At 36.4% G+C, this 26421-nt stretch overlaps 1 protein-coding gene across 4 annotated transcripts; it reads right to left on the bottom strand.

The window, feature by feature from the left end:
• Nucleotides 1–1525: 1525 nt before the first annotated feature.
• Nucleotides 1526–22630, bottom strand: C1D (C1D nuclear receptor corepressor). Of its 4 annotated transcripts, none has more exons than XM_081068819.1 (6): nucleotides 22562–22626; nucleotides 18529–18614; nucleotides 9553–9699; nucleotides 8754–8820; nucleotides 8383–8438; nucleotides 1526–5750 (listed from the first exon to the last, which is right to left on the bottom strand). In XM_081068819.1, exons 2-6 carry the CDS (start codon nucleotides 18580–18582, stop codon nucleotides 5586–5588), a joined length of 489 nt encoding a protein of 162 aa, XP_080924945.1. In that variant the 5' UTR covers nucleotides 18583–18614; nucleotides 22562–22626; the 3' UTR covers nucleotides 1526–5585. The 4 variants fall into 4 exon arrangements, with proteins under 4 accessions (XP_080924945.1, XP_080924946.1, XP_080924947.1 ...); XM_081068820.1 differs by lacking the exon at nucleotides 18529–18614 and adding an exon at nucleotides 14267–14302; XM_081068821.1 differs by lacking the exon at nucleotides 18529–18614 and having other exon boundaries at nucleotides 22562–22630.
• Between the last annotated feature and the right edge of the window lie 3791 nt (nucleotides 22631–26421).

Raw genomic sequence — 26421 nt, 5'->3', positions numbered from 1 at the left:
ATTAAACTGGGCCTAAATCATTAATAAAAACAAAAATTTCTGAGTTCTCTGATATGTAACTTTAAAGAAATAAAACAGAACAGCACATTATAAAGATTGTGAGGGAAAAAATGTTTACGATTTTTTTTAATCTATCCAGATGAATTCAATGAGACTTTTTAAAGTGTATGTGCTCGTCATCTAAGAGCACAATCACATACAACTTGTGTAAAATGTTTTAAGTATTTGTTTTCATTATTTGAACTTGACTGCTGCATTTTATGAGGAAAAGACCTCATGCCACATAACAGGCTTAGTGAAAATCTTTTCTCCATGGAAACCTGACAGGGTTTTCTTTTCTTCAGGGAACGGAGCTTCTTCAAACCTAGATAACAACGTTTAAAAGATGGCACACTCAATCATCACTGACAATGTCTGCTAGAAAGGTCTGAACGTTTTGGCTTCAGAAAGAGTATCACAGACCCTTGACATTTCAAGGTCAAAGTTCTGAAATCTCTGCCAAAATTCAAAACTATTCCTGGATAAGTTTACACAAGTTCCTGGTTTTTAGAATTACATTTTCATCTTGTATCAGTTTCTTACATGTACTTTCACACCCAAGTTATTAATCTTTTTAATTCCTCTCATCTAATGGCCATTGTATTATTAGGTTGATGCAAAAGTAATTGCGATTTTTGCAATTTTTAACCTTTAAACCTCAATTACTTTTGCACCAAATAGTTTGCTAGGGCTGCCATCAGAAAGTACCACAAACTGGGTGGCTTACACAACAGAAATACATGATCTCACAGTTCTGGAAGCTAAAAGCCCCACATCAGTGTTGTCAAGGTTGGTACCTTGGAGGTGGTGAGGGAGTGTTCCAGGCCTCTCCCCTAGCTTTGGTGGTGTGCTGGCAATCTTTGGTGCTCCTCAGCTTATAGAAGCATCATCCCAATCTCTGCCTTCATCTTCACATGGTGTTCTCCTGGTGTGCCTATGTTCCAATTTCCCGTTTTTATAAAGACACCTGTCATACTGGATTAGGGCCCACCCTAATGACCCAACCTTCACTAACTGCAGGACCTTATTTCCAAATAGGGTTACAATACGAGGTACTGAGAGTTAGGACATCAGCGTATGCATTTTGGGGAAACACAATTCAACTCAATGCAGCCGTTTTTCATATGATAAAGTTTGATATTTTCCAATCACTACATACTATTTGAGCAAGTGCTGCATTTCCCATGCCTACAACAGAACTTGGCACACAGGAGGAGCACAATCAATATTTGTTGAATGAATGAGTAAATAAATGAATGAGACGGCAAGTGAGGAAAAACACTGTGGATGCTAAGAGGTTAGCCAGGCTAAATCATTAGCTGAACAATGCCTTCCTGAATGGAATTTAGCAGGAATTAACATGTGCCTTGGCAAAACTGCGAAATACTATATACTCCATGGATCTCTAAGATCAGTCATAAATGGAATCAGAAAGGTTAAAACTCACAAATATCAAAACGCACAAAACTCAGAAACTATTACATACGGTATATCCTTTAATAATGATTTCTTTCTTAAGGGAAAAATAATAAAGTGTCATAAATAGGGTAGCAAATGATTTCTATTTAAGTCAGTCAAGGAATGCATTATTTGAGGGAGCAAAGATCACTAAATGAAACTATCAGCCAGATACATTACAACATGGTCTATAGGCAATCCACTGTGACAGCACTAAATCAGAGGCGATTCCTTGTTATAACAATTCTCGTTATTTTAACACCTAAACCTTTTTGGAGAAGGTCCAAGATGAATTGTATACTCTAACAAATTGTGTAGAACAAGCCCCTATGCTTTTTACAGTAACATTTTCAACAGAGCCTCTCAATAGGTAATACATACATAACAAGGAACTGAAGGTTTCCTTTTCTATTTCTCCTAATCATCTCATTCAAATCATATCACCATGAATTTCCTAGGTACTTGGCTTTAAAATACTGTATTACTATAAACTTTAAATTCAAGCCCTGGGTAGGACTACATTCATTTCAGCAGAAGCATCTTGAAATGTTGAATTATCATCTTCAATTTCCTTCAGTCATTTATTGTAGCTGCCAAACTGAAATGGTGTGCCTGAAAGGCAACACTAAACTGGAAGCAAATAATAAAAAGAGTCTCTTAAATGCTTCATTTATAAAGTCTTATTTTTCCCACCATCAAATTTTGTATACTGTCTGAAATATATCACTTTACAAAATTGACATCTTGCATGCAGTTATTCTGCCATGATACATTTGCTAAACTTCAAGGGACGGGGGCAGCTTCGTTTTTCAACCTTTTATGAACAGACGAGCAATAGAGAACGAGGGCAGTTTTGGTTTTGGCCTTTTGGGGTGGGGTTGGGGTTGGGGGCACAGAATGAAAATTAAACCACAACTGCAGATATCACTATAACTATCTCCTTTTCTGGATAGTTTTACTAATATTCCAGGCTATATTAAAAATTACGTCATAAAATAAACACTTTAAAAGGGCACATTGAATCAGAGGGTGGCTACTCAAAAGAGTGGTCTATGACAGCTCACTCTGAGAAGAAAATGAATCTGCAAAACAAAAACATTCAAATCATTTTCTTGAAATCCTGCTCACAGGCAATATAATAGCAAATTAATCAAGCAGAACAAATCTACAAAATTCTATTAGAAAGCCCTATACACTTTCCCCCTAACATAATTGATAATGACAACTATAAAATGCTAATACATAAAATAAACAAAATATGGTTTAGATTTCCAAAACTAAAGATTTTTAGACCATAATACAGGGGAAAGGATTTTTTTTTTCAGTAAAGTACATTCAGATCACATTTATATAAAATAGGTTGCTACCAAGGTCATTTGGTAAAAGAGCTGCTGAATTTATCTGAGCAAGTTTACTAATTATGCTCTGAAGGGAGAAAATGAGATGCCAGCGTTTCTTTTTCTTCTCTTTATATACTAAACTTTAGCTATTACATGGGGGTCAGAATTACTGTTCAAATCTTTCTCAGGTAATGTCACTTTGTAAAGCCAGAATTTCTGATAATTTTTTGCATAAAATTATAGTTTAACTGTATCATAACTCAGTGATTCTTAAAGCATCTTTTTCTTCAATGACTTACTCAAGAAAAAAGTATCTGTATCAATCCACTGTCCATTTTTGAAGCATTTCCTACATTTGTAGCCAAATTTCAAAGCCTTATTTAGAAATGCCAATCCATTTCTAATAGCTAAGTAGAACAATTTTTTAATCCGCAGGGTACCTTAAAAACCAATCAATTTGCCATAACCTCCTAATTCCAGGAACCATAATTCAAGCTTCAATTTTCCTCTTAACATGTTCTACTTTACTAAAATGAATTCCCATCCTGCAACTATGAACAAGAAGAAAATTGTACTTAAAATAATATTAAAAGACAAAATCTCATTATTTAGTATTAGATTAATAGTCTATAATTCCAACCTTAAAAATATCTATAGCTATAACCTCTCCAACTTGTTAATTCCCAAAGAGATTAATAAAAGGTGTAATTAACATCTAAACTTAGAGCAGACTGTCATTTGGAACAAACTATGTTAATAACTGCACCGTAGTCAAATAGATCAACCCCTCACCCTCTATGGTTCTAACTAAGGTTAATGAGCACAATTTGTCATAAATTTTCCAGTAACTCTGAAAAACCGAACTGAACAAAAAGGTTTTTTTTATAACACTTTATAAAAATAGAATAAAGGCTGGAGTTGTTTTATTTGGAAACTAGCTCAGTATTTGACAACATAAATGTCATTAAATATTTGTGAAGTGAATAAACAATAAGCAACCCAATGCACTACTACCATTCAGCTCCTTATTATGTGCTAAGTATTTAAAATGATATATAATAAAATGGAATACACTCAAACTGTTTTTTATTTCTACTAATAAACAGTGAAAGGCTTATTTACCTAAGAATCTCCAATTTAACAAAATAGAGTTGGACTTTCACAAACCAATAATTTGGCTAATGATATTCTGTAACTATGACATTTTTAATTTTTTATTTATGAAATTAGAAAACACACAGAAATGCAATTTAAAGCTTCTTTGCAATAAATAAGGCTACATGTACACTACACTTGATTTGAATAACTTTAACTCTCCCATAGTTACTTTAAAAAAAAAAAAACAAAAATTTGAGAGAATGAAGGTGAAGAAACAATAAATAACTATAAATGTTCTTCCACTTCAAAAACTGTCTGACATCTGAGCCAGAAGACTTTCTACATCTATCAGTGACTTCCTCTTCATGTGTCATAGAAAGAGTTCAACATGCTTCACAAAATCCATTACATTTTAAGACCATTTCCAATATACACTACCATAAATCAAGAAAGCCATTTATTCAAGGTTACTTATGGAGAATTAATCACACAGAAAATTTTAACAACTTCTTTTTCAAAAATTAAAGTACTTTACTGTTCTTGGCATTTCTACACATAATGATGTGGATTCAAAGAGTGAAAGTACTGAGGGAATATAATTAAAATTCATAGGTTAGACATAAAAAATAATTTTAATACACAGAATTTGTGACAAATATTAGAAAAATCAGAATATAAACACAATGTAATCTCATTTGGATTTTTCCTCTGCTTAAGTGGCAGCATATAACATAGAAAGTTGTTCCAAAACAGCTTGTATGCACTTGATAGAGCCTCAAAACACATGTGATTAAACAATCTGAAAAGTGAGACCAAGAGAACTGTGGGCACTAAGCATCAACAACAAAAACTCATGAATGTCTATATTAATGACTTCTAAAACCTATCTTCCTAATTTCAAGGGCAAGTTTAATCAAAAGAGAAAAACAAACAGGTCAGCTCCACAACATTTACAGCCTTTATTGACAGGATATAGCCATTATGCCAAAATTCAGCCATCAATACACAACCTCATTTCCCATCTAAAATTAATGAGAATATATTTTACTTTAAATGGGACACAGAGGCAAAGTGCCAAGAATTAAAGTATAACCTTAAAGTCTTAAATTCACACTTCAAATATCAAAAGAAGCAATTCCCAAAATCATGAAAACATGAAATAACGACACAGAAAAAAAAAAAAAATGGACATTCAGTCATTTCATTTCTTCTTATATACAGTGAAAACAGATGTATTTATAACTTCAGCCTTCAGACAGCATGCTTCATAAAGTCATTATTCATTTAAAATAGACAAATGTTTACAAAGAACATTTAACTTAAATTTCATAGCTGCTTATAAAATGGTACTTGAAAGATTGACCTACATAAGAAAATAAAAGTCCTGTCAAGAGACATGATAGACTATAAATATAAAACATACCACAATGTTAAAAAACTTCATAGTACTCTATAGGAAAATCAATAAAGATAACTTAATCTTTCTGGGGGAAAAAGGTATTTAGCATTACAAATTTAACTGTAAACTTTATATATGAACTCAATAAGGAATACATCTAAACCTTTCATTGCCACATAATCATCACCTTTTTTGTGTAAAACAATAAAAATGATGTACTTTTTGAACACGTGCACATCAAAACCAAAATGTTAATTTTTACTTTTTCCTTTATTGGCAGCTTTGGATGCATTTTTAGGTTTTGGTTCCCAGAGGGCATTTTTCACAAATCTTGAAGCTGCACCTTTGTCCAGCTTGCCAGCCTTTTTCTTGTCTGTGATTTCCTTGACTCTGTTCATGTATACTCTGATTCTTTCCTTAAAGACAAAACAGAAAAGAAGGCGATAGATTTATTAAGCTGCTCACCACCACTGACTTTATTATACTATACCTCAGTTAAACTCAATAGATAGGTGTTTACTGCCTGTTGAGTGGAGCTAGTAAATGCAAGGAAATAGGATAAACTTGCTCCATGCCCTTCGAGAGTTCATAGTCTGGGGGTATACGGACATTAAAAAGTCATTTCAGAAGTGTTCTCAGTGTTTCAAAAGAGGGAGAACTATACTAAGACATCACTACAAAGATAAACATTGAACTGTTTATATGTGGTTATACATTCTTTAATTTAGCATTAACCTAAATCCACATATTAACTCTTATTTACCTGAAGTCTACAATCTAAAAGAGAGCTCTCATATACTTGCAACATATAAACTAAACTCTCTTAAAATTTTTGTAAACAGGAAATGGATGAGGCAGGATTTATTTATTTTATGTTACCTTCTAGTGTCACAATTAAAATAAGCAGAATGAAAATACAAGATCTTTTATTCAGTTTCATAACCATGATTGATAAGCACATATTTCCTAATGACACATACAGTTCTAATCAGGCTTAACAAGGTGAGAAGCATAATAGGTTGCCGTACCATTAAAATCTTCTGAGACCATTAATCAGAATAAAGAGCTATTCTATACTTCAATTGGAGAAATAAAGGTGATGAGAGCCATAAAATAGTACAGTAAATGATTGATCACTGCTTAAAAGCAAGTTTCATTAAAATAATCAAAATAGCTATATAAACAAACACAAAAATTGCAGAACCTTAAAAGTCTTTTATCGTAAAAGACTGACAACCCTGCTCAAAACCCTCTCAAGGCCACCCATTTCTCCCAGAGCAAAAGCCAGTCCTCACAACACACACCCACTCCACACCTGCCTCGAATGACCTTTGTCCAAGATCCATAGCCACTCCCCACTCCTTCCAGTCAGTTCAACTGTGAACCCTGTGAACAGGCCCTGCCATTACCATTTAACATGGCATCCTATCCAAGCACTCCAATCCCCCCACCATGTGCTATGTTTACATTTTTTTCCCGTAACATATACTTTCTAACATACTATATGTTCATAGATGAATCATTTGTTTGTTTATATTAATCATTTGTCTCCCTCCACTAGATAGCCTGGGGTCTGCCACAGGGCAGGGATATTTATCGCCTTTATTTACTGAGGAATCACCTCACTTGGAAATGCCTGGCTCCTAACAGACACTCAAATATTTGTATGAATAAATTGACTATTTTCCATGCCTTTCCCTATTCACGATGTATCTCTCACACACTAACTCTGTGATCAATTAGTGATGTCTGTCACAAGATCAGAAAATGAGAATAGGTTTATGTATGCTTTCTATTTGTCAACCCTTGTCCAGAATATGAATGTACTCCTCCATAAAATAAGTTCTGAGGGAGAAAGAAGACAGTTGATTTTATCCTTTTCCAAAGACAAAACCAACTATTAAAATACTCCAAATAACTTTGTGTTAAAGGAAAAAAGAAATTTTATAAATGTAAAGTCCATACGTATTAGAAAGTTGAAAACATGACACAATGCATACTTCTTAGGATTTAAAGTCAGTATCACTGCTCAAATCAAAATCTGTGTATTATATTGTTTTATACTTTTGTTTTAAGTATTCTTCACAATTTCTGTATTTAAAAATAAATGTATTTTTCCCCCAAGAACTTTAAAAGAAGAAAATGTCTTAGTCCACACATTAACAAAATGAAGAAAACAGATCTGGTTTACTCATTTTTTTAAAAATAAATGACCAAGTACTTCCTAAATTGTATGTAACATAAGACTTGAGAACAATAATACAGTGTCAAGTATATTTCACATATATATTTACCTTATATTTTATAAACACAAACAAATATATTAATATTCTTATTCATAAAGCCAGGTCGAGGAGGTTACCATAAGTTTGATTTCTATTTTTTTCTCTTCCAAATTGAATGATTTAATTTAATTTTTGAAGTCAGCAAATCTCTAAGATACCAGACCTTATATACTGTACTTATACATCTAAATGGAATACAAAGACAAACCTCGAAGATTTATTACAGATTGTAAATATGTCACTAATGCGGAATTACTGGACAGTACACATACAACTGGTGCCAAAAAAGCTTTTAGCTTTGTTGCTGAACTGGATTCTTTACTGCTGAGAAAATGAATTAATGGAAGAATTGAAAAGGTGGGGGAGAAACTTTCCCGTCTTTGCTAGTAAATCAACTAAAATATACTTTTAAGAATTGTGTAAGAGTTTTTTGTGTTTTTTTTTTTTTGTTAAAGGCAGTTGTAGAGATGAACAGGATTTCAAGAATTTATAGGAAAAATAATATGGAAGTTATAAATAATTACTAGAATCGTAACATTTTTCCAACCAGAGATTTATATAATTGGTATTCCATATGGAACACCAATTCTCTGACAAAGGTAAGAAAAAGAAAAACTAAACACATGATGAAATCTGACTCACTTTGATAATTTCAACTCTAAATAATTTTGTCCTCCACAATTAGTGTGATAAAGGCACCGTGACGAACTTCTACTACAACAAACAAACATGCAAAGTAAAACGAAATCCACTGTAATCTTACCAATTCCTGCTTCACTGGATGTTCCTTAGGATTAACTCCCTGAGTTGCCAAATAAACTACAAGAGAAAGAGTTCATGAAATAAAATGGTGTGTATGTTAATTAAGAACATTCATTAAAGACACTCTAGTTACTCACTGAAAAAGTCACACAAGAGATAGATTAAATCTTAAATTATTCAACTGCTATGTAATAATAAATGTATGTGTGGCTCACAGGTATGTGGTATTCTGATTTAAGAGAAATAAATATCTCACTATTAAAGTTGTCATAAAGTATAATTGTATATAAATGGCTAGCATTTAAAAAAATAAATCATCTTTGACACAATAAATAATTTGCTTTCTAATTAACTCCAAAGTGATATACATACCCCAGAACATTGAATTTAATGTGTAAGCAGAAACTAAATCCACTTTTGCTTGTTCAAGTGGGTCCAACTATTAAAAGAGAGAAAGAAATAAAAACTTTCAGCACCATCACATAATATTTTAAACTTTCACCAGGCTCAATGTATCAAAGAAATGTTTTTTTCACTTCCTATAATCCAATAACCAAATAATCTGGAAATAATTTGCAAAAGAAGTTTTGTTAACCAGTGATTTTTACCCACAAATTTTCAATTCAGGGTACCATCTTTAGTTAGACGAGGAATGTGTATAATCCAAGAAACATTCTTTTGAATTATCTTAATTTCAGGAGTTACGATCTGGGCTTTGTACGTCAAAAGTAATTTATCAATATAAACATGGTACACGATGCATTTATGTATAAGAAGCAGGCTAAAATGCTTAGGCACTACCAAAGACAGAAGAAACATAATGAGATTTGTTTTCGACTGTCAAAGTCAATTTACTCTTTTTGTCCTATAGGCTTTCCAGAAACCCTGATAACATCATTGTAATACTTAAAAGGCCAATGATAGAGTCTGTCAAAAAGAATACTGTGAGTGCTCCTTTTTTTTTCAAAACCAAACACAGTCAAAATAAAAATATAGTTAAGAGGTATTTCCTAAAATTGTTTTGTATTTTTCCCCTAAAAATACCTACACACTTATAAAATTTAAATAAAAGGGGAAAGGAGTATATATCATTAATCTACTTCTTCTATGTTTCCTACCACAGCACTTGGTTTTATGAATTTCATTTTTAGAAATTACGTTTTTAAAGTACCTTCTGCAACAACTCATTTCTAGAAACAGACATCATGGTCTTCAGCATCTCATCTACAGCACCAATAGAATTCTCAAATGTTGATAAATACTCATGAATTTCTGTTGGATAGTCTTCATTAATTTCCTCTGCTGCCATTATGAACAACTGGAAAAAAAGTAAATTCTTAGAATTCATACTGGAGACAGACGGCTCTTTAGTTTACAAAAAAAAAATTCAATAGGTCATATCATATATTTCAAAAGCGTTAAAAGAGTTAAAACCTAAAAATAATTAAACAACTCTTAGAATATAATTCTAGAGCAACTACATTCAAACTTGCCCTCTTCTTAAGTTGCTTGGGGACAATGGGGGGGGTTGGGGAGACAGAGCTACCCAAGTTCACTAACACTACACACATCAAACCCTCCATGCTTTTCAAGAACTAAAGACATGACTACCAAACATGGAGTATCAACAATCAAAATCCGACATTTAAAAAACTTTCTGTTGAAGTTAAAGACCAAGCAAAGCAATGAAAGTGTGATAAGTATATCCCCTAATGCTTGCTGGAAAAAAAAATGATAAGCAAAGCTCTTCTTTTTGAAAAACTTATATTTTAGCCCTTCTAAATTTAGGTGTTGATCTAGCAGCATGGTATATTAAATTAAAAAATGGGAAATCCTAGATTCTAAAATATCTCGTGATAATTTATCACTAAAATCATTTTCAAGCCTACATTTATATTTATATATGTATTCCTTAAGCTTATTTAAAATATTAATAAAATTCAAAGTCAACAAATCACATAAAACAGAAAAGAAGAAACTTGGGAGAAATAAACTATATGGTTTTCATTTAGGCTAGAGCATACCTTGACAGCCCATCCTTTTAAAATTTATATTTATATCACAATATGTAACACCAACGTGAGAAAAAGCAAAATCCATATCAATGTATTTCTTATGGTATCTAAGACCAAATTTCAGAAGCAATTCTAAGCCATATGTACCATCTTTAGGTTTAAAAAAGTTTTTAATAGCTGAAAATAACTATTTCATTACATAATTAAGGAGAACAGCAGGAAAGTGTAACATAGCAAATAGCACAACAAAATTGAAGGAAAAAGACTTGGGCTTTGCATCTTGCTCGATCACTGACTTTGTCACCTGAGATAAATCACTGACTCTCCCTGAGCCTCAAATATCTCTTCCATAAAATCAGGCAGTTGATCTAATGATCTGTAAAGACCCTTGTAATTCTAAATGTTATGACTATGTCATTGAAGTTTAAAAAGTACTATTTGAATATTTAGTCACAATACATCAACATTTCTATTCAATGAGTATCCGTATTCCACTAAGACATCTGGGTTCATTTAAAAAAAAAAAAAAAAGTGAAGTCCACCTGACTATCACTACTCATGCTGCAAAGTCACTATCCAACTACTGTGCAACTAGCAATTAAACAAAGAACTGGAATAAAAGAAAACCACACAGGAAAGAATGGTGACTTCTTATTTCAAAAGGCTGACTGGAAATCCGTATTTGCCTCCCATCCTTCCCAAAAGTCTCTCCAAAAATGACAGAAGAAATGTAAAAATAAGTCCATAGTAATGCTGGAAACCAAGAGGGGCACATACCCATCGGTAGATCTCAACAGCAGAAATTTTTGTAAGCTAAAGAGCAAACAGGATCAGACCAATAAGACACACAGCCAAGGAGCCTGCAATCCCTTACAAACGAAAGAGGAGAATCTAGAAATAAATAACCCAAAAATGAAGGGCAGTAAGAGCTGGGCCATGCAGGCTGAAAACAGCTAACCCAATTTCTAGAGCTGTGAAAAGACTGCTCCAGCATCTGCTGCCCAGATAAAGGTGCAAGTACAAGGGACATAGTGCAAATATAGACTCATTATTTCTTCTCGTTATGTAAAATCTTAAATCAATAAATTTGAAAATATGGATAAAAAGAATACGGTGCTGGGGGAAAAAATCAATTATCAAAACTAATCTAAAAAGAAGTACACAAACCAAATAAATACATTATTACCACAGGGGGGAAAAACTGAAAATAAATCAAAACATCTATCCTCCAAAAATAGCCAAGCCTAGAAGATATTATAGGTCATTTCTTCCAAACCCAACAAATAGTTAATTCCTATGGTATTTAACTGGTTAAGAACACAGAAAAAGATGGAAAACTTACGATACCTATTTCATAACATACACAAAAGCTCCAGATGAATTTAAAAGAATAAACATATTAAAAGATTATATAAAATATTTATATAACCCAAAATGAAACCCAAATGCTATAAAAGGAAATGGCTGACAGACTTTACATAAAAACTGGAAAAAAAAATCTATATAGTAAAAGTATAGCATAAGCAAAGTTAAAAGAAACAGCCTGGGAGAAACTATTTGCCAAAATATAACAAAGGCTTAGTTAGATTATACAGAGTTCCTACAAAGCATAAAACAAATTAAAATGATGAAGACATCACCCATCAGATTGGCAATAATTTTAAAGATTATCAAAGTTCAATGCTAGCAAGGGTATATACACTAAAGATAGAATACAAATTGGTACAGATTTTTTAAATGCTTATGCCCCTTAACTCAGGAAATCCTCTTAAAATCTGGTCTAAAGAAATCGCACACACACATAAAAATTTATCAAAATGAACTCCTCAAACTCTTTGCATTTCCTCCACTTTATCTTGCATCAATATTTCCCTCTGCTGGAGCATTATCCATAAAGCTCAAAACATTTCATTTTTCCATCTTAGACAAGAAACAAAAGAAACATCTTGACCTCATATCCCACTACAGCTAAAGCCCCATTTTAGAACAAACTCCTCAAGAGTTGCTTACACTAACAGTCCCAATTTCTCTCCATTCTTTCTTCAATCTACCACAAAAAGGCCTCCTATTTCTCACTCAAAATTGCTCTTTTCAAGGTCACCTACAGCCACATCATTCAATTCAATGGTCAAGTTTCAGTTCTCATCATCTAACACCCTTGACTCCCTTCCTTTGGTTTCTAGGGCATCACATTTTCTTCGTTTCCCTCCCACCTCACCAGACGATGTCTTGGTCCCCTGCGCTGCATCCTTCTCACATCCTCAGCCTCTTACCCCTGAAATGCTCCAAGGGCTGTCTGTCCTTGATTCTCTTTTCTTCTAATTTACTCCCTAGGTAAGCTCAGTGCTTGAAATTATAATAAACTGAGTTTGTATCTCCAAGTTTGTATCCCAGCCCTGCCCACCCGACTGAACTCCAAATTTATGTTTCCAACCCTGTGCTCAATACCTGTGATTGAACATTAATAGATTCTCTAGCAGAAAGTGCCCCAAGCCAAATTCCTAATCTTGCTGGCTGCAATCTTCCCCATCTCATTTCATGGTTAACTCCGCCTTTCCAGTTGTTCAGCCCTAAAATGTCGGAGTGGTCCTTGACTCCTCTCTCACCCTATCTTTACAACATATTCAGTATCGAACTTCATCCTATCACCTCTGCAGCTGCCACCCTGGTCCTAGCCAGTCCAAGCCATCTTTGTGCCTTGCCTCTATTGCTACAATAGCCTCCTAAAAGGCCTCCTTTGTTTCTGACCAGATTTATTAGAAAGAAAATGAGTGATTATTCAAAATCTAAGTCAGATTATGTCATACCTTCACTAGGAAACTTCCAAAGGCTTGCCCCCTCATACAGAGTAAAAGACAGTCTTTACAATGCCCTCTGAACCCACCACAACCTGCCCTCTTTGTTGCCTCCCACTCTTCCCCTGGCTCAGTCCCTCCTGGCTCAAAGGCATCTGCTCCGCTCACATCACAGAGGCAGAGGTGTGCCCCTTCCTCAGGGCCTTTGTACTAATGTACCCGCCCCACCCCAATAGCCTCAGAGCTTATTACTTTACCTGCCAGATCTTTACTTGTCATCTACTGGTAAACCTTTCCTGACCACCCTATTTTAAAATGCCCACCCTGCCCATCACACCCTGCACTCCCCACCTCTTTCTCTACCTTACAACCCTCAATAGCATCTGACATAATTTATTTCATTCGTTTATTGTCTGTCCACCTCCAAAGATAACTACCCGATGAGAGCAGGAATGTTTGCGTTTTGTTCCCTAGCACTACCCGGCAGTCAATAAACATGGTGAAAAAATAAACTACGAGTATAACAAAATACTAGAAATAATCTAATCATTCATCAATTGGGAAACAGCTGAGAAAAAGTCATAGAATATTGTACATAACACAACGTGTGTAACATTTGCCATTTGTTTTTTTAAAACCTGTATCTGTAGATATGTAGAACAAGATCTGGAAAGAGACACAAAAAATAGACATTCTCTCTGAGAAGGGGCAGGAATTAGGGAGTCGGATGAAAGCAGACTCATTTCTTAAACTCTTTATTCTTTATTAAGTCTTATTTCAAAAAGCATGTATTAAATTTGTAATAAAAATAATCATGAAATTTAAAATGGCATATTTTAGTACTTTGGCTTTTACCAAATACTGCAAGTATAAAAAACACAAAAAGACCTTTATTTAAATGTAAATTTTTTCATCCAATTTTTCTATTAGAAAATATTTTCCCTCTCTAGAATCATAATGGGGATTTTTCCTACAATTATTCCCTGTCCCTAAGCTCCAATAAAGAAGTAGTTATTTATTGTTAAAATGGGTTAGGGTGAACACTGACAGTGAGGCAGTAAGTAAGAATAATTACCTTCATTAACTCTGAACTGAACCGCTTGCCATTTACCTAACGAAAAAATAAAGGAAAGGCAGACTAAAATATACAGATTCTTCCATTATCAGAAAATCCCCCCTAATTCAAATGATTTCTTCTAACATTTTATATACACAGTTCCCGAATATTGGTTCTTTCTTCAGGAAAAGGTTTGGGAGGGAGCTGCAGCAACTTCCCTCAGTTCCCTTTGTTACTGGGACCCCAGGGTGAACCAGCGAATGTCTGGTATGAGCATTGGAACATCACCACCTAGAGCCAGGTGCTATTTTAGCACACCACACAAATTAACTCTCCTATTCCTACAAACAAGAAACCGAGCCACAGTGAGTTCCAATAATGTGCCCAAGGTAGTACACGGTAAAATGTCCAAAGAAGAGAAAATAGAAAAGAACTCACCCACCTTTGCTTCTCACTCCCTTCAGGGGTTCTATAGGTATCCCTCACCTCTCCAACCTACTCCTTCTAAAGCTGCAGAGGTGGAAACATGGAAGAGGGCAGGAGAAAATGTGCTTCTCTTCATCCTTCAGGAAGATCTGACTGAAACTAAGGGGCAGAGGTGTGGAAACCCTGCCCAGTAATCCCTACAGGGTGTTATTTCCGCTCCGCTCCTCTCACTGGTATGGAAGCCAGAGTACCCACAGGAGGAAAAGAGGGGTGCACAGCATCACACACAGAACTGAAGTCATGCCCCTACCTCCTCCCTTCAATTCTCTACTTCAGGGAGGTCAGTCCAGCCAGGAACCTGGGAGTAACCCCACTCCTTCCTCAGACCCCAAATCCAATTATTCTTGTCAGTATGGCTGCCTATCTCGTTACACCACAAGCTTCCCCCCTTCTCACTGACTAGATTATTTCGAGAGCAGTCTTCCTACTGTCAATTTTTCTCCATTCTCAATTTTAGAATGCTACAAAATATGATTTTTCTATATAGTCTGGCCATGGTACAGCCCTGCATAAAATGCTGCAATCGTTCCTCACCACTTTGAATATGATTTCCAAACCCCTTATAGGATGGGTGCCAGGCCCTTATGACGTGGCCCTTGCTTGTCTGATGAACCTTAGCTTTCATGGCTCCCCTCTTCCAATCCTGAGGTTATAGCTGTGACGGCAGTTTTCCAAATGTGCCATGCTCTAATCTTTCGCCCTCTGAGTACCACCCTCCCATCTGTCTGAATAAACGCAACTACAAGCTGCCGTGTCACTTAAAACACTATCTGGTACCATCTGCTGATCTACTTGACTGTCCGCTCCTTGAGGGAGCTGCGTTATACTGGTGACACACCAGTGGCTGACACACAGAATGATTCTGTCTCAATTTGCCCAGGACAGCCCCCGTTTAAACCTGTTGTTTTAGCCTGCCCTCTGCTCAGCTCCCCATTTCTCTCCCAGAATTCCCAGTCTGGGCAATCCATGATATGGTTACCCTAAACAAAGTAGGTCCTCTGACTCGCACAACCGCTCCTCACCCCATTTTGTCAGAGAACAGGAGAGTCAGAGGAGTTGCTCTGGGTACCAGCCAGGGTTCAACCAGAGCAGCAGAACCAGCAGGAAGTATGTATGAAGAGATTACCAGAAACTGTTTCACACACTTGCTGGCAAAGTAATTCTGAAATCTGCAAGGCGGGCCTTGAAGGAAGGGCATGCTGGAAAACTCCTGGCTACCAGCTGAAGCTGCTTTTCAGAGCTGAAATGTCTCGTGTCAGGGAAGTCTCAGCTCAGCTTCTAAAGCCTTTCAACTGATTGCATCAGTCCCACCCACCCAGTTTATCTAGAATAATCTCCGTAATTCAAAGTCAACTGATTGTGGATGTTAATCATATCTGCCTTTACAGCCAACAGCTAGAATGTTTTTCTCTAAATATCTGGGGACTGCCGCCTAGCCAGGACGGCCCATCACGAAGACCATGACTCTCCTTTAAGCGACCAGCACCACAGCAAAGAAAGGTGCACTCCTGGGATCCCAGGACGTTCGGACAGCATTTTCCTACAACAGCTTTGTTATTCTTGATTGTCAGGTTCCCAAGTAACAAAATTAGACTTCAAATTGCAGCTCACAGATGTGGAAGAAATGACACTTTTTTTTCAAAATGTCGTTTTGCAACCCCAATGAAATTATAGATTTAGGCAAAGATCACAAACAGATAAAAGTATGATAGGGAAGTTTTAAGAGGGGTGAGACTGACAACACCTGAATACATGGTTCTACTCTATCTTCAATCACTACATGTTGGGCAAACACATGTTATGAACCTCCTCGTGTGAAGCAATATGATGTACCCAACACCATCTGTGTAGCATTTCCAACTCCCCTAAAAAGCTGAATCTGAATCTAATTGAGCTTTTAGAGCTAACTTCCATTCCACAGGAAATATGGAGGATAGAGAAACAAGTTAACACCGCCAGAAAGCAAACAGATAAATCTAGAATGAGAAATACTCTGTAGGACAATTAGCCTGCTTCTGTAACAAGTAAATGGCATGAAGAAAAAAAATTGTAAAAAGGGAGAAGAGGTAGATGAAGAAGAGATTAAGGAGACATACAAGATGTAACAACCAAATGTAATGTAGAGACCTTGGTAAAATACACAAGTGCAAAAAGATACTTTTGAGAAAAAAAAAAATCTGAATATGGATTGGGTATTAGATAACACCAAGAAATTACTGATAATTTTGTCATCTATGAAAATAGCATTATAGTTACGTCTGAAAATATCACTATAATTTAAAGATGAATACTAAAATACATAGGGGTAAAATTATATAACATCTTGAATTTGCTTTTAAAAAGCAAAGTTAGTCTTCATGGATTAATTACACTTTGAGAGCAAAGATTTTTAAAAATCTATGTATATTGTTTCTATAGTGAAATTAGATAGCTAACTCACAAATTAACTTTTAGAATATAACTCAGCTCATAAATTGGGGAAAAACTCAATAAAAGTATAGTCTAGAATACTTAAGCAGTTCTATTATATCTTATCTCATTCCAAATATAATTGGGGGTGAGTGGGAAGGTTACTGGGTACTACCAATTTGGTGACAACTGCTAAAAATTCATGAAAACAAGACAGAGCCTATGACTTCAAATGAAGTTTGTGTTACTAACATTTCCAACAAAGTCTGACATTCAAGGGTGTCTAATTAAGAATGTAACAAATTTCCTTCTTAAAAAGAAAAGTGGTGATGTCTTGTATCTTTACCTGGCCCTTATAAAGATGTATGCATGAGAAAATTAACAAACCAAGTTTAAAGTCAAGAGAAAAACTAGGGAAAAATACATGCAACATAAAGACAGATAAAAGGAGCTTCTAAAATCAATTTAACAAAAAACAAACAAATTAAAAAAACACCATACAACCCAAAATAAAAATGAACAAAGCAAATCTGCAGTTCACAAATAAAGGAATCCAGATGTCCAATAAGCATAAAGTTACTCGATCTTATTCATAATTAAAGAAACATAAATCAATGAAACAAGATGCCATTTTTCATGTCAAACAAGCAAAAATTAAAAAGATTGATAGTACCTAGTATGGGCAAAGGTGAGGAGAAACAGCCTCTCATTCACTATTAACTGAGAGTAAAGTAAGCATTTTTGTGGGGCAATTTGACACTATGCTTCAAAATTATAAATGTACAAATTCTTTGACCCAGAAATTTTACTTCTCGAAATGTGTATTTTCATACAAGACAATGTTCAACGACATCCACTGCAACACTCTTTAAAACATTGAAACTTTAAAGCAGGAAACCTATGTGTCCATTAACAAGGACTAGTTAAATACTCATTCAATAAAAAACTCTACAGCAGTGAATAAGTATGAAGTAGAGCTTAGATTCCTAGGATATATTAAAGTGAACAAAAATTGAAGAACACCATACATAATGCATCCCATTTGTTTTAAAGAAAAAAGATGTATGAGTGTGGAGGCGTACTTGTATATGCGTGTTAAGTTTCCTTAAAGGCTCCAACTCCTAAAGACCCTATGAATGAGTGATGCGCACACTGTCCTGTCCTCAAGTGCCGGGCTCAGCTCCCGTGGACTCATGCCTATGGCTTCTTTTATGGAGTAATTCCATCTCATATTTGCTCTTTTCCTGCTGCCTCCTGTTTTTCCCAACATTATTGTCTCTTCCAAAGAACCCTGCATTCTCATGATGTTCCTAAAGTAGGACAGCTTCAGTTTTCTCATTTTTGCCTCCAATGATGTTTCACACTTAATTTGCTCTAGGACCCACTTGTTTGTCTTCCTGGCGGTCCAAAGGATCCATAGAGCTCTCCTCCAACATCATATTTCAAATGAATCAGTTTTTCTCCTATCAGCCTTCTCCATGGAAAAAGGAAGAGAGTAGGGATAAGTTCAGGAATTATCAGGCAACCAAGCGAGGACCCAATTAAGGTCAGGCAACTGAGAGATGACCCAACTGAGACTGGGTAGCAATAATTTGTGTCTTCTGTGAATGTCTTCAGCAGTGTTCAATAGGCCTGGAACAAGAATGGTTACCCAGGAGGAACTGGATGGTGGGCACAGAGGGAAGATAAGGACATGCAAAATCATCTTTAAAACAACTTACTGGGAGAGAAGTGAGGCTTTTTCCTCTGATTGAAATACCCCTCCCCACCCTTCTCCCCTGCATTTTGGTCCTAGTGAAACTTGTTAATCCTTTAAATCCACATCAAATGCCCCCTCCTCCATAAAAGCTCCCATATCATCCAAACAAAAGTAGTCTCTTCTTCTTCTTTGCTCCCAAGGTTTTCCAGATATAGTTATCATACTAGTGTATCCATCAATAATACTCCTTCTTGTGTATCTTGATAAATCCCAGGGTGTCAATCCTTATTTTACTTGATCTATCAACTGTATGTGACAAAATAGAACACACCACCTCACCATGAATTCCACTTTAGAGTCTCAAAATTGTCCTTGTTCCTTACTAGCTGTTCCTTACGTCTTTTTTGCTGGTTCTTCATCTCCCCAAACCTATGATGGCTAAGGACTCAGGTCTCCTACTGCTTCTCTTTTCTGTTTACATTCACTCTTTTGGTGACTTCCCCCAGTTTTGAGATTTTAAATACCATCTTTTCACTGACAACTCCCAAATGTTCTTTCCCAGCAATGACGTCCCCACAGAATTCCAGACTTAACAGACTCAACTGCCTACTCAACATCTCCACTTGGATGACTAACAAACATCTCAAAGTTAACATGTCAGAACTGAACTTCTAATCTTCCCCCACAAGTCTGTTCCTCCCATAGTTTTCCCCTTCTCAGTTAATGACAATTTCACCCTTCTGGTTGCTCAGGCCCCAAACTTGACAATCATCTTAACCCTTACAATCCACATTCAATCCATAAGCAAATCTGTTAACTTTACCTTCAAAATACATCCAAAACTGAACTGCTAAATCACCACATTCACTTCTTTCCACCCGGTGAAGCCACTATCATCCCATCTGAATTGTCACAACAACTTCCTAGTAAGTGTCCTGGCTTTCACGAAACTACCCTATCTCCAACAATCTGTTCTTCAGGCAGCCAGAATGACCTGTTAAAAATCTGAATCAGATCATATCATTCCTCTGTTCAGAACTTTCCACTGGCTATTTACCCACTAGTCTATTCCTTCAAGGCAAGATTAATGTTGCATGACATTTGTATCTTCACACGACTAACACAATATCTTACAACATATTAGTTACTTAGTTAACTATTTGTTAACTGACTAAAACCAATGAAAGTAAACTGGAACCAAATTTTGGAGAATCTTAATATCGGATTAGTTTAGACATAAATATTAGAGTCACCACATGGATCAAATAGAAAAACCTATGATAATGTACGTTCTGGGGCTGTTTCCATCCCTATGCCAAGTAGAGTTACACATAATTATGTACTAAGCTAGATAACAAATCCAACATATAATTTTTTTTGGAACTAGAGAGACATCTGCAGATGTTGCAACCAGAATGCTATTATTGTAATGCCTTTTTTTGCACTGCAGTATCTTAGAATAGAATACTGAAACGTACATACAACAATAACAATCTCTCAGTAAACACTGCTGTCTTTGGCAGACAGTCCACATTAGTCTCACCTGTAATTCTCCTTCAGACTTACAGCAAAATCTCTGAGAAAAGATAGATTTCCTCGATGTAAAGATGTTAACCTCTAAAAACAAATTTATCCCAAAGTCTGATGATAGAATAAAATATAACTTGTAATCATTGCTCAAGATTGAGATGAATAATTACATCAGATTATACTGAATTTACTTCTATCGTTTAATTCTAATGTTTAATTTGAAGTGTTTTCCAAATTGTAAATATAAAGCAGCAAAATTACTTTCCAAAAACCATGGGATTTATTATATTTTCTCATCTCTAAAATAATTATAACAGTACCTAGGACTCTTTTGACATTAAATGAATAATACAGAGGTGGCCGGATGGCTCACTTGGTTAGAGCACAAGCTCTTAACAAAAAGGTTGCAAGTTCAATTCCCCCATGGGATGGTGGGCTGCGCCCTCCACAACTAGATTGAAGGACAACGACTTGGAGCTTATGGGCCCTGGAGAAACACACTCTTCCCCAATATTCCCAATAAAAAAATTAAATTAAAAAATAATAATAACACAGGTAAAGCTATTGGAACAGTGACTGGCTCAATTAGCACTCAATACATTAATAATAAAATGATCAAATACCCTAATCCAATGTGAACTATTTAGAGCCATACTTGATGGGTCAACTATTTGGAAAGAGTAGCTGAGATAACACATGTTAAGAGTCATTTAAAAAGTTAACAGCAGTTGAGAAACTATCACCTCTGAATTTTAATATATACAACACAGCTGTTTGCAGGAAACTGTAACATCTTTTGACTGAAAAATTTTTTGTGATTATTTTGAAAAACCATTGTCCAAATGTCCAGATACAGAGAACACTTTGATGGTTGCCAGCCGAGAGGGGGATTAGGGGTGAATGAAAAAGGAGAAGGGATTAAGAAATACAAATTGGTAGTTACAAAATAGTCATGGGGATGTAAAGACTAGCATAAGGAATACAGTCGGTAATATTTTAATAACTACGTATTGTGTCAGATGGGTAACAGATTTATCCAGCGTGATCACTTTGTAAATTATATAAATGTCTAAGCACTATGTTGTACAACTGAAACTAATATTGTAATTGAAATATTTTAAAAATCATTTAAGAAAATGGAAGAGAAAAAAAAAAACCATGGGTCATGCTGTCATTATTTTATCTTTCAACGAGTACTATCATTTCAACCAATCACAAACAGTTCTATGAATTTCAGTAGCGATTATCTGGCTATTTTCAGATCCAACGTCAACATAGGGTTAAGTCTCAGTCAGTTCTGACAGTCACATAGTCCAAATGTTAACAAGTGGGTAGCAAACATTCACTGGGGCAGATGCACCTTTACCAAGCCAAGCTGAATTGCAGTCAACAAACAGGAAGACATTAAAGAGCTCTTCAAACAGCAGTTTGAATCACGCTGGGCCATAAAGTAAACTTTCCTGGGCCATAAAGTAAAACTACGTTCTTGGGTGGGTGATGAGGGTAAAGGGGGATCAAATATATGGTGATGGAAGGAGAACTGACTCTGGGTGGTGAACACACAATGGGATTTATAGACGATGTAATACAGAATTGCACACCTGAAATCTATGTAAATGTACTAACAATTGTCACCCCAATAAATTTAATTTAAAAAAAAAAAACTACGTTCTTGAGATTATCCACTACAGATTGCGACTGAAGGTCGAAATCGGCCCACCATCTCAGGCGGGCTAATATAGCAACGGCAGGAAGCTCGTGATCATGAATGTCATTGATAAAAGTGGATGACATAGGAACGTCCCTCTTCTACATCTTCCCCTTGGGCCTTCCGTGTTAAACATGGCTTAAAAGCTGAAAAGTAATTGTAAAGACATGTGTTGTTAAATTCTCCGCCTGCCAGTACTTGAGAGGCGGAACTAAAGAGCGACGAAAAAGCGGCCCAGGCCAGACTAAGAGAGACGTGAGGTGCCCGGCCAGGGAAGCCCACGCCTGCAACAGCCCCAGGGCAAGAGAAGGGCGGGTCCTGCACCCAGGCGGGCCCCAACGCTCCGGGGGAAAGCGGAAGGCTACGAGGCCCGACCTCGCTCCTCACAGCCGGCCAGACAACGACAGCGGGACCCCATCACAAGGAAAGCGGACTTCTGCAGAAGCGTGAGAAAAAGTCAAACCCCGGCTTTGGAAAATACCTCGCTGCCTTTCCACTCCCGTCTCCCGGAAAGCAGGCGGCCGGCGGTGACGTCGGTGAGGCGCCGACTCCGCCCGTGAGGCGCCGACTCCGCCCACGGCGTGAGCGGCGCCCTATGATGACCTCACGCTGCGGGGCCCGCCCCTTTTCTTTTCCTTCCGCTCTCACAGGCAGTGATTTAAAGAGCTTAAGGACTACGTTAGGGAGGCGTTTGCAACGAGGCGCGGCGCTCCTTTTCCTAACTTTGTATGTGTGCAACATTCCAAATACAAGTTGAGCGTCTTTAGGAAAAAAATGTGCGTGACTAAAGCTTTGTTCAGGTTTTTACTTTCACAGAATCTCATTCCAGGCCCCTGGTTCCAACTGCCCTGCCATTGTACCCCTCAAAATGAGCCTCTTCCAAAAGAGCAGCTTCCCTGGTGAACATTATCCGTGGGAAAGATTATTTTTACAGTTCGTCGCTAAGAGACACTTTTGTAAAATACAGTAAAAATTAATCACTTGAAAAATGGGGGGAAAGATAGGCAAAATACAAGCCCAGATTTTTACTTATTAGTTTCAAAAACAAAATTACATTTCAGTAAACACAATCAGAACAAACATACAAGGAAAAAAAAATCACAAAAGTTGTATACATTGTTCATTAAAAGTGTAGTATAAGCGATGAAGCATCGTTTTTACATGCCTACCTTTTTATTATTCCACAGTCATAACTTAGCAAACAGCTTTGAACACCCTGTATGTCGTTCCCTAAAGTTTGCAAAGTAGCAAATGAGCTTTCTTCTGGTTTGTTATTCTAATCTAGCCAAATTAAAGATAACTTTTTCTTTATACCCAGAGTAGAGAGACTAGTCTCCCAGAGATAAATTGATGGCAATGGAAAAAAGAGTTATTTGGATTTTTTTTATTCAATTACAGCTGCCATACAATATTTAGAAGAAGAGTTTTTTAAGTAATTTCAGCAAGGTAAGAATATTCGTTTTTAGCCTTTATCTAAAACGAAACAACTGATGAATTTTCAAAATTCATCTTCAGTCCTTCATCAGTTGCCAATTCCAACAATAAGCCTTTAAAGTTATCTTTAAAATTAAATTACTTTTGCTGAAAGCAATAAATTCCAGATTTTATACATTGTTAGGGTCACAATTACCAAACTAATTTTAAAATATCACAAGGTGCAATATTGGTCCTAGTGCACAATTCACACAACGGGAACTCACCATGTGAGTTCAACAACAACCAAACTAATCCATACCCTATTCAAGAAAACCGATCGTGATTGTTGCAGCAATGCTGAATTGCCATTAAAGTATCTAAATGATTATTCTCGATTTCTGCACTCATCTTGTGGTGGACAGGTAATAACAAATAGTTCACGGACTGACACCAGTCCACAGACTTTGAGGTGCACTGTCCTTGAAGAGTTAGATACATAACCTTGCCACGAAAACTACTGAGGCCTAGGAAGACTGAAATATCACCCAGAATAAATCAGACCCTGAGAGTTTATCCTGCACCAAGGTGATAATGAGGCTTCAAGGCAAATTGTCACAGCTTTTGTTATTTGGGTCCTTCAGGAAGCAAACATGGAAATGGAGTTAGGAATACAAGAGGTTTATGGGGATGGTCTTTGAGAGATAAGGAGGGAAGAAGTAGGACAGGGCAGAAAGCCTCAGACTAGGATGGATATTTGACAGGTGAGCTCTAGGGCAAAGAGTGCCTCTTAGACGAGACCAAGTTGGGCAGAAAGGGCCAGGCAAGTGTACCCCACCTCCATGTTCAGCCATTGGCAACATCATGGCTTCTGCTTAAGAGCTGAGGCAGAGCCTAAAGGCTCTACCAGCTTGAGGCTGCCAGTCAACTGCACTTCTACAACTGAATGGTAAATTCTTTCATAAAGGAAATGTGATGGGCACACCTCCTCAGCTGGCATGCACTGGACCATCCACACTACAGTAGCACCACAATCCCACGATTTGGTAAATATTTAGAGTCCTCATTATGTGCCAGGTAAAAAAGAAGTTATCCCAAATCTTCTGCATGTTACAGGTAGAGCAATGACAAAAGTCCCTCCCCTCATGGAGCTTACATTCAAATGGACCACAAGGAATACCTCCCCCTCTTCTTTTCCTCCCCTTTACTATACTCTCCCATCTTTTCCTTCACCACACTTCCTTCTTCTATAATCCCTGACTTCAAGATTTAAACCTTAGTGTTTTATGCTTCAGTGTTGCTCAGCCCCCTAAGGAACAATGGAGAAAAGTCATCCAGTGGAATCTAAAAATAAGCCAAACTCATAGATACAGAGAACAGATTGGTGGCTGCCAGAGGTGGGGGAACTAAAGGGGTTGTGACATAGGTGAGAATGGTCAAAACTTCCAGTTATAAAATAAATAAGTTCTGAGGATGTAATAATGTACAGCCTGGTGACTATAAATACTATATTGTATATTTGAAAGCCGCTAAGAGAGTAGATGTTAAAAGTTCTTATTACAAGAAAAAAATTGTAACTATGCTAGGTGATGGATGTCAACTAAATTTATTGCGGTAATCATTTTGGAATATATAATATAAAATTATTATGTTGTATACCTTAAGCTAATACAATGTTATATGTCAATGCCATCTCAATAAAACTAGGTAAAAAAAGAAGTTATCCCAAATCTCAAATCACGGGGTGGAGGGGGTGGAAATCCCTGCCGATAGCATTTCAAAACCACTGCATTATGCCACCTCACAATTTCTGTTACTCCATGTCACATCAGGAGGCTGAATTGACCTCAAAGTACTAGTGAATACTTCAGCCCTTGGCTGCAGTGAAAGAGAGTGGATATGTAACAGTACAGCTGGCCTTAGAAGTGGAAGATAAAGGCACTGATCCCATTCCCAGTGAAGATCAATTCCTTCCCCTTGATTACTTTATAGTACAAATGACGGGGAGTGATGCGACAGCAGCTCTTCAGGGCAAAATAGCTCTGTGACCCTAGGCAAATTATTTAAGCTCTCTGATCCTCAGTTTTCTCACCTGGAAAATAGAGACAATAATAGTACCTATTTCTTAGGGATTATGAGGACCAAATGAGATACTGTAAGTACTTACCACAGTACCTGGCACAGAGTAAGCATTTAATACATATTATTAGTAACAATAATCATCACTATCTAATATCACTAAAACAGGAGGAAATAAAAAATTCTGATGTTAATGAAAACAAAGAAAAATTTTTGATGTTGAATTAAAGAAGTTTCTTAAACATTAATGTTAAACTATGTATAACAAAATCAGCATCCCAATTAACACCAAAGTAAAATATTAGAATTTTTTTTTTCTATCTTCTGAATGACAGCGTAAGAAAAATCACCGTTTTACAGCCATTATACAAATAATGGATTCAGGTAAGATTAATCAATAGATGTTAAATGGAAATAGAACATTTATACTTAAATCGTCTCATCACAGATTATTTTTGAATTACAGAGCTAAAAACCATAATTTTACAGTGGTACCAGTATGGTCGGGTGAGGGCCCTCTTCCAGTTGCAGACTGCTGACTTCTTGCATTCTCACTTGGGGAAGGCAGAGGGGAGTTCTCTCAGGCCTCTTTTATAAGGGCATTAATCTCATCATGAGGGCTTCACCCTCGTGACCTAGTCACCTCCCAAAGCCCCCAGCTCCTAATACCATCACCTTGGATAGTGGGATTTCAACACATGGATTTGGGGGGGGAGGGTCACAAACATTCAAACCATAGCATTCACTTTTGCTTCACTGTGTTTTATTGTCCTAAATGATTTACATAAAAATGGAATAAAGACAGAATGTGAAAACCTTCCTAGAATAAGCCATTTGAAAACATAATTG

The sequence above is a fragment of the Rhinolophus hipposideros genome (genome assembly GCF_964194185.1).
Source record: "Rhinolophus hipposideros genome assembly, chromosome: 12".
Classification (NCBI taxonomy): Eukaryota; Metazoa; Chordata; class Mammalia; order Chiroptera; family Rhinolophidae; genus Rhinolophus; species Rhinolophus hipposideros.
Note: the sequence above shows the minus strand (reverse complement) of the source record. Positions and strands in the feature narration are given on the sequence as shown.

Bases quoted from the DNA above. Each gene is read 5' to 3' on its own strand.
- C1D (XM_081068819.1), bottom strand. From the start codon at position 18,582: ATGATGTTGGAGGAGAGCTCTATGGATCCTTTGGACCGCCAGGAAGAC. The intron at 8,821-9,552 runs GTACTTTAAAAA...CTCTTTTAATAG, and splicing joins GAAATGAGTTGTTGCAGAAG to TTGGACCCACTTGAACAAGC. The intron at 8,439-8,753 runs GTATGTATATCA...TTTCTCTTGTAG, and splicing joins ATTAAATTCAATGTTCTGGG to TTTATTTGGCAACTCAGGGA.